This window comes from Taeniopygia guttata, chromosome Z (genome assembly GCF_048771995.1).
Source record: "Taeniopygia guttata chromosome Z, bTaeGut7.mat, whole genome shotgun sequence".
Classification (NCBI taxonomy): domain Eukaryota; kingdom Metazoa; phylum Chordata; class Aves; order Passeriformes; family Estrildidae; genus Taeniopygia; species Taeniopygia guttata.
The window spans coordinates 49,846,411-49,859,190 of record NC_133063.1 but is presented as its reverse complement, the minus strand read 5'-3'; the positions used below and the strand labels follow the sequence as shown (position 1 = coordinate 49,859,190).

General features: G+C 35.6%; 1 protein-coding gene across 2 annotated transcripts in view; it reads left to right on the top strand.

Annotated features, from left to right (window-relative positions):
- The window catches only part of NUP155 (nucleoporin 155), a 30,430-nt gene that overhangs the window by 8,068 nt on the left and 9,582 nt on the right, over positions 1-12,780 (top strand). The window contains exons 11-23 of one of the 2 annotated variants that reach the window (XM_072922033.1): positions 40-192; positions 480-580; positions 1,943-2,113; positions 3,169-3,279; positions 4,159-4,253; positions 5,964-6,052; positions 7,327-7,386; positions 8,344-8,403; positions 8,485-8,635; positions 9,461-9,527; positions 10,276-10,394; positions 10,621-10,724; positions 11,990-12,123. In XM_072922033.1, coding sequence (XP_072778134.1) covers positions 40-192; positions 480-580; positions 1,943-2,113; positions 3,169-3,279; positions 4,159-4,253; positions 5,964-6,052; positions 7,327-7,386; positions 8,344-8,403; positions 8,485-8,635; positions 9,461-9,527; positions 10,276-10,394; positions 10,621-10,724; positions 11,990-12,123 — 1,415 coding nt within the window. The remainder of the gene's footprint in view (positions 1-39; positions 193-479; positions 581-1,942; positions 2,114-3,168; positions 3,280-4,158; positions 4,254-5,963; positions 6,053-7,326; positions 7,387-8,343; positions 8,404-8,484; positions 8,636-9,460; positions 9,528-10,275; positions 10,395-10,620; positions 10,725-11,989; positions 12,124-12,780) is intronic. The other variant, XM_072922034.1, reaches the window with a different exon arrangement.

Here is a 12,780-nt window from a genome sequence, read left to right as displayed (position 1 = left end):
TATCTGCACAGTTTGTGACCTTTCTTATCTTTTGTTCAGGTGTCCGACTGTATTTTAGTACATCACAATTTAAACATCCAACAGCTCGTCCTTCCATGTTAACCTTGGTCCATGTCCGTTTGCCGCCTGGATTTTCAGCTTCTTCGAATGTAGAGAAGCCTGCAAAGGTTCACAGAGCTCTTTATAGCAAAGGTAGGCAGTGAAGCATGGCTCAAATGAGAATATTTTTTGTGTGTGACAGTCACAATTACTTTGATTCCTATAAACATTTGTTTTACCTTTAAGATGGCAAATGGTGTTAAAAGTGACCTTTTGAAGTACTGTATGGCATAGAAATCCAGGAGTTATTATTTGCTGTTCAGATTGTGTTATAATGACTTAAAGATTGAGTTTTGCTAACACAGGAATGAATTAATGAGTTTGCATTTAATGCATGATGATTGCTTCTAATATGGACTTAAAATTGCTATTCTTACTAGGAGTCCTGCTGATGGCAGCTTCGGAAAATGAAGATAATGACATCCTGTGGTGTGTCAATCATGATTCTTTCCCTTTTCAAAAGCCAATGATGGAAACACAGGTATGAAGCAAACTTCTTTATGATTTTGATGAAATCTAGGTATTGTGTTTTCTTTCCTAATAACAGATGCCTGAATAATACTGTCTGAAAGAAATAAGTAGGTGACAGAAAATTTCTTGAGGAGTTTGAAAGCAAAGCTGTATGAGCCTCTCTTAGTAGGGTCCCTAGTTCAAGCATGCTTTTCTAGCTTGATGCAAGCTGTATGTCAAAAGCAGTTGCCTTAATTTCTAAGACTTGACTTCTAATTAATATATTTGAGAATACTGTTGTCTGTAGCTATGCTGCATATTGTGCACAAGCACAGAAAAACATGGCTCTCTGTCCATAATGGTGTTGATCAGTACAAAAGTTGTTTAAAATGTAGATGCTAGAAATTGTTGATTCCTTTTTTAAGCTTACATGCCATGTCTTCATTAAAATCCACACATGATTAATGTCTTCATTATTTCATGGGGGGATGGTTTCTGACTTTAATTTCCATTTTTGTTATGTAAGTTTGTAAGAGAAGTTTGGGGAGGGTTAGTTGCCTTATGTGTCAGTTCAGGGAAAACATATTTAATCTCTGAAAGACATTTCAAGTCTTCTGAGAGGAGAGACATGTCAAAAATAGTATTACTGAAGAAATAGCAGAGTTGGAGTGAATGAAGTGACTATGTAAGTTAAAAACATCAAAATCAGGTTTTGATTAATTTGCTGGTTTAATTAATAACTTACAAAGGAACTTTATAGTTGTTTCAAATCTCTACCCTGCAGAAACTTAGACATAAATATCCCAAGTGCTGACCTCTTTTTTCCCAAGGCATTTGACAGCAGCAGACAGCTAGGTTTCCCAAACAAAATTGCTGCCTGTTCTTGAGCAGCAATTCTTACTGGATAGCATACATAGTCTTCTGGAATGTCTTATAGGTCTCTTCCTGAGTTATATTTGAAGTACTGCTGCTAACTGCAAAAGTCTTGTAAACCTTTGTAATTCAGTTGCAACTTTTTAAAAGTTTTTAAAGAAGTCTTTCAAACTAATTATGCCTACAGTGCTTAGTTCTGATGTGATTAGTAGATGGTTGCTGTTAATAGTGTAGCAGCCTTACTTTGGAAGTTGTTTTATATTTAAATGTAAAACAATATCCTGTTCCCCCAAAAGAAGCAATATATTATTCCCTTTCTCTCAAAAGCAGCAGTGTATATATAACTGTAAACGTGGTGGTAACTTTCCATTAGCACAGGAACTTATTTTTGTTGGGCTCTGTTGTGTGAGGAGCAGATTTTATTCTGTGTAATTTTAAATGGCAACTAGTCAAACATTACCATGGATGTGCAAACCCATTTTTGCTACCAAAATGTGAATAATATCTATCTGTTGCTCAGATGACAACCCGTGTTGATGGACATTCCTGGGCTCTTTCTGCTATCGATGAATTTAAAGTTCAGAAGATTGTGACCCCACTAAATAAAGACATTATTCCCATAACTGATTCACCTGTTGTTGTGCAGCAGCACATGCTGCCACCTAAGAAGTTTGTTCTGCTTTCAGCCCAAGTGAGTAGAGTATTACTTTTCTTGACATAGGTTGGACATCTCATCTAAACGTGTACATGATTCATCTTAGATATGTTTTAAGGATTATATTTTGAACATGAAAATGAATCGGGAAGAAGATTGCTGAACTATCTATACCTATTTTAAATTTACTCAAAGGCTTTAGATCAACTTCTTTTATACAGTGTATTAGTAGTTTTTGTTGCTCTCCAGAAACCCTTGCAGGTACAAACCCGGAAGGTTCTTTTAGCCTTGGTTATGCTCTTGATTATGTGAAATTTATAAACAGTCACTGTCTGCCCAGAAAAGTATTTCAGGTAAATATTTTTGGCAATTGAAATTTGAATTTAGAATTTCTTATTTGTCATAGAAAGAGTCCCAAAAGGGTTTTTTTGAGAGCATTTTAGAAAACAAACTCACACAAAGAAAGATGTGAACTTGCCTACTTTTCTGATTACATTTAGCACTATTTTTGGCACTCAGCATCTTAACAAATAGGCTATTTACAATAGTGTTTAAATATTAATGTCTTGCAAACCCTAAATCTGCAAGCTGCATTTGTTTAATAGCAGCTGTTTTGTTAAGGGTGTTAATTGGGCATTTTCTAGTAGCTAGATTGAATGCAGGGAAGGTGATTAATGTTAAGTCTTACCATGCCTTGAATTATTCAAAGAGTTTTCTTCCAGGCAGTTTTCAGGATTTGCAAGACACTCAAAGCTTTTCTTTTCTGTGTGTACTTGCATATGCTTACATGCATATAAGCATATACTTGTTTGCTTATATGGTTATATTTTATGCTTTGTGTTAGGCTAAGAATAGCATCAAAAAGAAATTAACTCAGTGTGTGGAGAGTTTCTAACCATTGCAGCACTTGCCTGCCTTGCCTTGATTCACTAGTGATTGGGAACTGGGCTTTGGGCACCAGGTACATTTTGATCCAGTGGTGCAGTAGAGGAAAACTCAGAATGCCAAAGATAAATGTCATGGAGATGGGTGTGTTGTGATGAAACAGAGTAAAGATAACTTTAGTCTAAGCTGCTTTTCCTTGCTTTTAGGGAAGTGTTATGTTTCATAAACTCAGACCTGTTGATCAGCTGCGGCATCTGCTTGTGAGCAATACAGGTGGAGATGGAGAAGAGATTGAGAGATTTTTCAAATTGCATCAGGTAAGAGCTTTTGATGTGTTATGAAAAATGGAAGACTTGTCACCTTTTCATTGTTGCTGCAATCTTCTGGTCAATGTTTCATTTACCAATTACAGTAATTGGTAAATTCTTCTTTTGTCTACGTAAAGTTATTGTATAGAGAAATAATTTCTCATTTTATGATACCTAAAAACAAACATGTCATTCACTTTCCCTGAAATTCCTGTATCTTGTATGCAGAAGTGTAGTGCACTTCTTAGTTTAGAAAGAAGTTCATCTGAGAGCAGGAGAGGAAGAGTTTCTAAAAAAGTTGAATTCCTACCACTACAAGGGATTTTTATATTTTGAAGGCCAGTAGAAATGTGTGTAGTTGGTCTGGGTATTCTGTTTTATTAGCAGCTTGAGATAAACAATAAAAAAGCAGAAGCTTGGTTATTGTGGATTGCAGTTTTAATATTACTAGTATTGTGTAGTATCTGTAGTCAGTGTTCATTGTAATCTATTCTCTTGTGCTTGGAAAGGACATGGTATTGTAACAGCTTATTAGAACATGCAAACACTGATTTTTACAAATGTTTTTTCTTCGAACACAATTGTAATTTATGGCTTTCTGTTTATAGAAATTTATAAATCTTAGTTATAATTAAATGTCAGGCATGGAAATTGTTCCCTACCAGTAGTAGCACTGAGTTTGCAAAAACTGTATAGCAAAAACTTACCTGATACAGTGAATAACTTGCTGGGGTTCACTTCTTTTCTATAATTTGGAAGAGCTGATTGCCCTGGCTTCTAAATACAATTATGCAGAAAGTACTTACTGTTTTAGTTATTGAGGAATATAGCATCTATAAATTTCCTACTTGATATAAGGAAGCACACTAATGTTGTAATATGCTCTAGGAGGATCAGGCCTGTGCCACTTGCCTTATTTTGGCCTGTTCTAATGCTGCATGTGATAGAGAAGTGTCTGCCTGGGCTACTCGAGCATTCTTTAGGTAAGTTTTAATTCTGTCTTTCTGAATATTATGCTCAGGATCACTACAGTCACTAAACATCTGTACAGGCTTTTTAACCTGCTGCGAGTTCAGGGCCTGGTGACTTTTGGTTATAGGTGTTGATGGTTTTGGTGGTTGTGGTTTTGGGCTTTGTGTTTCTTTTTTTTGGTTGGTTGGTTGCTTTGGCTGTGGTTGTTGCTGTTTAGTTTGGCATGTTTTTTCCAGTACAATTTAAGTGATGAAGTATAGGCTTTCATTCCTGAGGATTAAATTCTAACTCGTGTATCTTAAGTGCTGTATATCCTTGGAATGGTGCAAATATGTGTATTTTTATTAGCTGCCTTAAAGAAATCAGTGTATGCAGAGAGTCACAAACTTGATTTGGTTTAAAGAGACCTTAAAGATCATTTTGTTTCAACCCATATGCCTTGGGTAGGGATACTGCCCACTAGATAATGTTGCTTAAGACGCCATCCATCCTGGCCTTGAATACTTTAATGAATGGAATGTCCTCACCATCTTTGGCCAACCTCTTCCAGTGCCTCATCTACCTCACAGAAAAGAAATTTTTTGTAATACCTAACCTAAATCTCTTTGATCTTTTAGTTTAAAATAATTCTTCCTTGTCCTGTCACTATCTGCTCTTGTAAAAAGTTGTTCTCCCTTGATTTTTATAAGACACCCTTAAGTCCTGGAAGATGTTATAAGATCTTCTCAGACTCTTCTCATCTGCTCTCTGAACAACCCAGCTCTGAATCTGTCTTCACAGCGGAGCTGCTCCAGCACCCTCATGGTCTTCATGGCCTCATGTGGACCTGCTCCAATGAGTCCAAAGTCTTTCCTGAAGTGAGGGCCCCAGAGATGGATGCAATGAGGGTGTGCATGTGGGGTATCTCAAAGACAGGGTGGAAGGGGAGAATCACCCTATCACTCTATTGATGCAGCCCAGAATAGTGTTGGCTTTTTGATCAACTATTTTTTTTTTGTTGGTTTATTTCCATCTCTTTACCTATGAGAGCCCCTAAGTGTTTTTCCACAGGACTGCCCTCAATGAGTCTTTTTTCTGCAGTCTGTGCTCTGTAGGGCAGTGCCCTGACCCAGGTGCAGCACCTTGCACTTGGCCTTGTTGAACGTCATGAGATTCTTGTGACCATATATTGTGGGTCTCTTGGCTGCCCTCACAGGGAGAGAAAACAGTTTTTGGTAAGGTAGGGATGTTGAGAGTGATGATAAAATGGGCAGCCTGGAGTGCTGCATTCCCAAAAACTTACTAGTTCCTTGCCAAAACTGTGCAGGTGTTAAAGTCAGTAAGCTGTTTTCAGTAGTTTGTGAATAGTTGCTCTTTATTAAATTCAATTTTATCACAAAATAAAAGACAAAATGTGGATTATAACTCTGGAGTTAGCAAGGCAAGACATAGCAAATTGCTCATGTAACACTATAGGGTAGAGATGAGTAGAAATTACTTGTGGGTGATACAAAGATAACCATGGGTCATCTCAACTGTGTCCTTCTTTCCACTTTCCTATAGAAGCAAACCATGAAAAGATGCTAAAGCATCTGGAATTGGTAAATTTCTCTTAAAAACTATTCTGGGATTTTTATCCCCTGTTTGAAAAGAAACCCAAAATTGCTGTTAATTCTCAAAGGCATGAAAATTGAATGGACTATACATGACATGTTGAGAATTTTTGGTGTTGCAAACTTTAGGTATGGTGGAGAAGCACAAATGAGATTTCCATCAGCTCTGCCTCCTCCCAGCAACGTTGGACCTATTTTGGGTTCCCCTGTTTCTGCAGGTATGTAGCAAGCATTTAATAGTCCTGGACAGGTTTTTTTTCCTTGAATTTGTTGTGTTTTGTCTTCTCAGAAGTGCTTGTGTTCTTTTTGTCTGAAATAGACTGTGTTTTTCCGCTTACTTGCTAGTTAATGACAAGAGCTTTTTCCATTTCTCTTGAGTGGTTTTTGGATTTAGTGAGGGAGTCGTTATCTCAAGTAATGTGTCTATATTGCATATACTCTGTTAAGACACTGTGAGAAGGGTATACTTTCAAGAGTAATTTCAGTCACTTCACAACTTATCAATAATGTATTTGAGACTTCAAGAAACTTAGTTGGTTGCTGTGTAGATATAACAGTATCTTCCTACATTGTTATTGTCATGCCTCTATAGATACTGCTTATGAGAAGGAAGAAGAAATTTGATCAAGAAATGAGCTAGTCATTCGGAGTGATTTCTCTTTAAAAGTTGTCTTCAGCATTTGGTTTCAGTCTTCAGTGCCACCTAGAAATGAGAAAAGTGCTTACTTTTCTCCTCAGAACTTGATGCTTCTTGGAGTGAAGGCCTTTATGTACTTTCAAATTCACTTAAATTTATACAGTTGATGTATCACTCAATTTCAGATTGGAAGAGTTTTTAAAAAAGAAATTCACGATGATGAGTTTGAAATTCTGATTGAAATACTGAATTAAATTAATTACTGGTTTTTATCTAGAACTCATTAATGTATAAGATCCTCTTCCTTTGTCTGACATGTGGCATTAAGTTTTACACAACAGACTTGAGAAATAAACTTGTTTGCCTGAAATTCAAAGAAATTCCATTTCATTACTATATTTTGACATGTATCCAAATTCCTAAGTATTGGAGAAAAATGTGTTGAGCTAGGATGAAATTTAGGAAAAACAGTTGACCCTGTTTTTCAGAATTCTTAACTACTGTTAAAACTCTTAAGAGGAGTGGTTGATTTTATGGATTAGTGGCATCACTTTTCAACCTTTTTGGTGTGGAACAGTAACAGTTGTGAGCAAGAGCTGAGGCAAAGCATAAGAATGTAAAATTAAATCTGAGTTGGAGAGAACAGCAGCTATGGGAAGAACAGGTGCCAGAAGCAGACTAAGAGTGAAATTAGGTTGTGGGGGAAATGGTAGGAAGATCTGTAGTCAACAAGGAGACTCATTTTAGGAGTAAATGTATTTTTCCCAAGTCTTAATGTTTGCATATTTTTGTTGTTCTTTAATAAATACCTCTTTCAAACCTAATATCAAAGCAGATGTTTCCATTTTGCTTCAGTAACAGGTCCAGGTGGAAGATGGCACCATTCTTCTACTACTTTCTCGGTTTGCTCAAAGGGTAGAGAAACTGTCATGTGAAATTAAGATTCTGATATTGTGGATGTCCCATGTGGTGGGTCAGACACTGCTGACAGAAATTCATTCAACCACCTCATAATTTTGCATGTGAAACTACATAACAATAATGTTAGCATTAAAAGGCCAGGTGCATTTCACTTATTTCCATCTTTTTCCAACTGTTGAAAGTCTAGTCATGCATTTTGCATGCTGCTTTTTTGCGAGTTTGTGCTCTGCTTTAGCACACATGACAATGTGCTCTTGAGAATGTATTGGCACTGTGGTATCCTCTGTGCTGTTCTGTGTTGCCAGGTTCAGAGAACTGTAGCAAATTAGGCAAAACTGTATCCTTTGATAAAAGTCAAATTTTCAGAGTGACAGTTTTTCTTGCCTTTTCTGTGATAGATCACCTTTTTTGCTAATGGTATGTGGACATTTTTGTAGATGACCACACATGCTCCTGATATTTTGAGGTCCTAAGTTAGCTATTCAGACTTAATTTGCAGAAAGAGATGGAGTATTCATACCTGAACTTTAGGCTGTGGAAAGTCTCAGACAAAGTATTTTGAGTTAGCAGTGTTGATGTAGTATTTGTACATCTGCCCCACATGAAAATGAAAGTAATATTACCAGTGTTCAGCATTCAGAAGGTGATAAACAGCAAAAAAATATGTGGGCAATATTATATCCAATGCAAACAACATACGGTGTGCAATAAATTAATGTATGAATGCTGCTTCACCTGTTCTTTAAGGAAGTGTATCCATTCATTTGACTTGTGGAGTGTTAGTTGATAAGAAGTGAGTCCAATTTGATACATAACTATAAACAAAACATTTAAAATATTTGATTTAACAACTTTGCTGCTTTTGTACAGATATTTTATGGCGTAGATTTGGGAGGGGGCAATTTTGGATTGTGTTTGACAACCTTACCTTTATTTCTTTTCCCTTCTTAGGTTCACCTTTGACTGTTGATAGTCCATATTCTAATCCTAGCATTTTGACATCTGGGCAAGGTAACACCTTCTCCTTTTTTTTTTTTTTTAAGTAAGCTTTTTCATTGGCGTTTAAATGAGTAATACTTCTTTTTACCCTAGGTTTACAACCTCCTGCTATGTCAACTCCTATTTTTCCTCCTGGAAATTCCATCTCTCACCCTGGTACATCCATTAGTGGAATGATGGGTCCCGAGATAGTGTTTTCTGGAAGACACAATGGCATCTGCATATACTTTGCCCGGATTATAGGGTGAGGTCTTTGTAAAAAGAGATTCTGTCACTCAATTTGTTTCATAGTTTTTCTGTGCACTAATGCTTGTAGGTGGTGCTTTCTGTAGTAATAGTATTTAAATTGGAAATTAGTAAATTTTAATGTTGTATTTATTTAGTTAATACCTGTCTATATAATATGTTGTCTTTGTATCTCTTTTAATAATAGTACATTCAGTGAATGCTTAGGGCAGGAAAGTTGCTTATATACTGAGCTGCAATCAGGTGCGTAAACAGAGCTGTGAAATCTCCAGGCTTAGTTTTCAAACCGTAGAGTTTTATGTTTTAAAGTCCTACTGAAAGACAAAACAGAAATGCAGAAGGACTTAAAAGATCAAGGTCCTATCTTTAATTTCTATGAAGAATGTTTAATCAGAATGCTCAAGTCAGAGCAATGAAGCAGGACTAAAGATTCTGTTACCTTGGATGTTGAGCCCTAAACAACGCAAGCAAGACCAGAATTCTGCATATATTGGTGATCTCTCTCCATGCTGACTGGGAAAGAAATTTTTGTATGAGACTTGTTTGTTTACACTGTATTTCCAGGGAATGATATTCATCTATAGTATTTGAAAGTGTCTAATTAATTTAATGTAAGTTTTTAGACCTGGAATTTGGCTAATTATTTATATCTGCACTATTCATAATTATATAATAGTTTTTTTAATATTTTGTTTTAATCCAAAATTATTCCTTTTTTTAGACTTACAGCTTTAAAGTTTTACCATTTCTTTTTCAAGAAATTATACCTAGAAGACTTAGAAAAGTACTTGGTTAAATCACTTGACTTTTTTTTGTTTTGCAGAAATATTTGGGATGGCAGTATAGTCGTGGAGAGAGTTTTCAAAAGTGGCAATCGAGAAATTGTTGCAGTATGTAAAATATTATTCTGTGTTCTGAAAAGGTTTCTTTTAGTATCTAAGTCCTTTTAAACTTCCATTCTTAGTCATAAACCATTTGGTGCAAAACCCATTGTTTGTCATGTCATTGTATTCTTAACTGCTGAGCTCTTAGCTGATAATTAGTTGTATTTTAAAGCTGTTACTTTAAATGGTATTTTCTAAGAAACGGAACTAATTTAATCTCAAACTAATTTATTCTCTCTTAATTGTCAATGGGCAGTTTTCACCATGTTTATTGATGTCACTTCCTTGATACCCACTTAGGGTTTCTGCATACTCCTTCCAGATAAACCCTAAAAATTAATGATTTGGAAAAAAATTCATCATTTGCCTAACTAACATCGTGCTGTTTCATTTTTTGACCTTAATGAAAATAAAATCTTTTCTGGCTGTGGCTGTTAATAGAATTCAGTGCTCAATACTTGTTCTAGCTTAGAGTTGAAAGTAGTAAAGCATAGCTGATTTAGTTATCTGAGGAACAAAGAAAATAGCATATTGAATACTGTGTATCTTCAGGAGATTCCTTCCTCTTCACTTGTGTACTGTCTCAATGAATGTGGTATAATGAGGTTGTGTTCCAGTGATCTGTTACTAATACACTATTTGTTGTACCCTACCCTCTTATTTGTCTTTTCAGTGACCTTAGCTTAATTGAAGGTTTTTGGAAAAAGAAGTGTGAAAATGCAACTTTCTGTATGGAGTTTCTTTTCTCTTGCAGATAGAAAGCAGTGTTCCAGCCCGTATGCTGGAATGTGTGCTACAAGAACTGAAAGGTTTACAAGAATTTTTGGATAGAAATTCACAGTTTGCTACAGTAGGAGCACTTGGAAACCCAAGGTATTATTAATTGTGGTAAATTTACATGTGCTATTTAATGTTCAGCTTTTGAAAAACTACCCATAGCTGTTTTGCTGAGTTGAAGTGTTTGTATGGTCTTCAGCTTCAACATTTAGATGCTAAAAATGATTTTTTTAGATTCATCTTTAAGGGGTTTGTTATTTGTAATCATATTAGTGTTTTTTGGTGGGTTTTTTTTTGTTTGTTTTTTTTTTTTTAATTGCAGTTTCAGCACACCAGCCAATCTACAGCAGAGGCTCCTGGGTTTTATGCGGCCTGATGGTGGAAGTTCTCAGCAAGTCCAGCAAGAACTCCAAAGGAAATACCATGGTATGTAATTGTTCTTGAGCAGGAAGTATCAAGGAATGGTGCATTTGGATGTTGCCTTTCTCACTTTTCTTGTGAAATTATGTGAATAAAAAGGCCTTTTTTCCACACAGATTTTATGTTAAATATCATGTCATTTTTTTGCACATATACCTCTCTGCTTTTTTCCTTTCTAATGTTCTCCATTGCAGAGAATATTGTTTTATCTCCTCACTACTGTACTTAGTAGCTGCACAACCATTTATAATTATAAGAGAGGATTTATGAAGCAGTTATTTTATGAGATGAGTGAGCAGGATACCCTATTAAAAAAATACTGTAGTGCAGGTTTCCAATAATACAGTCGTTGAAATGTCTACAAAACTTGTTTGAAATATGAGGTCTGTTACACAGCCCATTTGAGTTTTTGTCCTCTTACAGTGCAACTTTTGCTCAGCACTTGCAGGGAAGTAGGGAAGTATTGCTTCTGCATATATGGAATTGAGGATGTTTGTGGTCCATGTGGGTGTAATCTTGGGCTTTTAATATGTTAAAAAAGTTTAAAATTTTCTAAAATGTAAAAATTTTCTCTAAGTCACAATGTGGGATTTGGTAGACCTTTAATTTTTTTTTTTTTTTATATTCTTCACTGAGTTCATCAATCCTTTTCGATTGCTGAATGACACAATGTAATTATTGTTAACCTTATTTGTGAAGTGTAAACACTTAAAAGTACACACATAAATTGTTGCAATTATGTTCTATGTTATAACTACAAAAACATAATTTCAGTTTATATAATATATCTTATCAGATTTAAATGTAGCTTTTGGAGTAGTTCCTTTAAAGGTAGTGTAGACAACAGTATTGACTACAGCTGTAATTGTAATTGTTCTCTCTACAAGTACATACAGGTGATCAAACAAAAAGGGAATATGTATGGGTTTAATTTGATTTCTTTTATGTTATCAGAAATACAATTACAATAGCTATTTAAAAAAAAAAAAAAAAGAGGTAAAAATTTAAGATGTCTAAATCTAGTGCATTTACTTGTTTTTCAAAGAGTATGATTCCTTTGTTGCATAGTTTGAAATAAATGTTAACAGAGGGTTATTTGTTTTGGGGCAGTGTTAACATGGCATTTATCTCCCAAGAGAGCTAGGCAGCATTAATCAACAATGCAAGACAGAAAAAAATAGAAAGTTAAGGAGGTGGTTACTGAAAAACATCAAAAACTTACATGCTTATTTGAAACGTGTAACAATTGCTGACAGTCTCTGGTTTTTCAGCTGAGGCACAGCTAACTGAGAAGACCTCACTTCAAGGCATCCAGCAGCTTGTTCGCAAAACCTGCCAGGCACTGGCCTTATGGAAGTTGCTATGTGAGCACCAATTCAGTGTTGCTGTAGGTGAGCTTCAAAAGGTAAGATCTGGATAATACAATTTTAATTTGTTTGTACTGATAACCTGAATTTCTTTTGCTAACTAAGTATTCCCAAAGGACTATAATTTAAATTAATTGAGAAACATAATGAATTTTAAACCACATACAATTTTTTTTATGTGTAGTCACAAATGTTTAAGAGACTGACGTGTAGTATTGACATAATCATTTAATTTTATACAATTGAAAGTGTGACTAACAGTAAATTGTTCTACTTTTATTGATAGTTAATACCGAGTCTCATTTTATAAATGACTAGTTTTTTACCGTAAGCACAATCTGCAAAATGTTCCGACAAGCATTTTCCAGGCAAGTGGAATTCACTCTTTGCCTTAGTCTTGGTGAAAGATGGAGAACAATAGGATAGTGGAGTCCTTGCTCTTCTGTGTAAGTAGGGTAGCAGAATGTACCACAGAAAAGCTGAGGTTGGAAGGAACTACTGGGGAGACCATCTGTACCCTTTGCAGTGGGAGGAATCATCTAACTGACTCTCAAAGCAGGGGCAGCTAGAGCAGATCAGGACTGTGTCCAGTAATGATATCTATGAAGATGGAAACTCCACAGTGTCTCTGAGCAACCTGTTCTGGTGTTGAACCACCTCTAGAGCAAGAAACATTTCTATTCAAGTGTAATTTC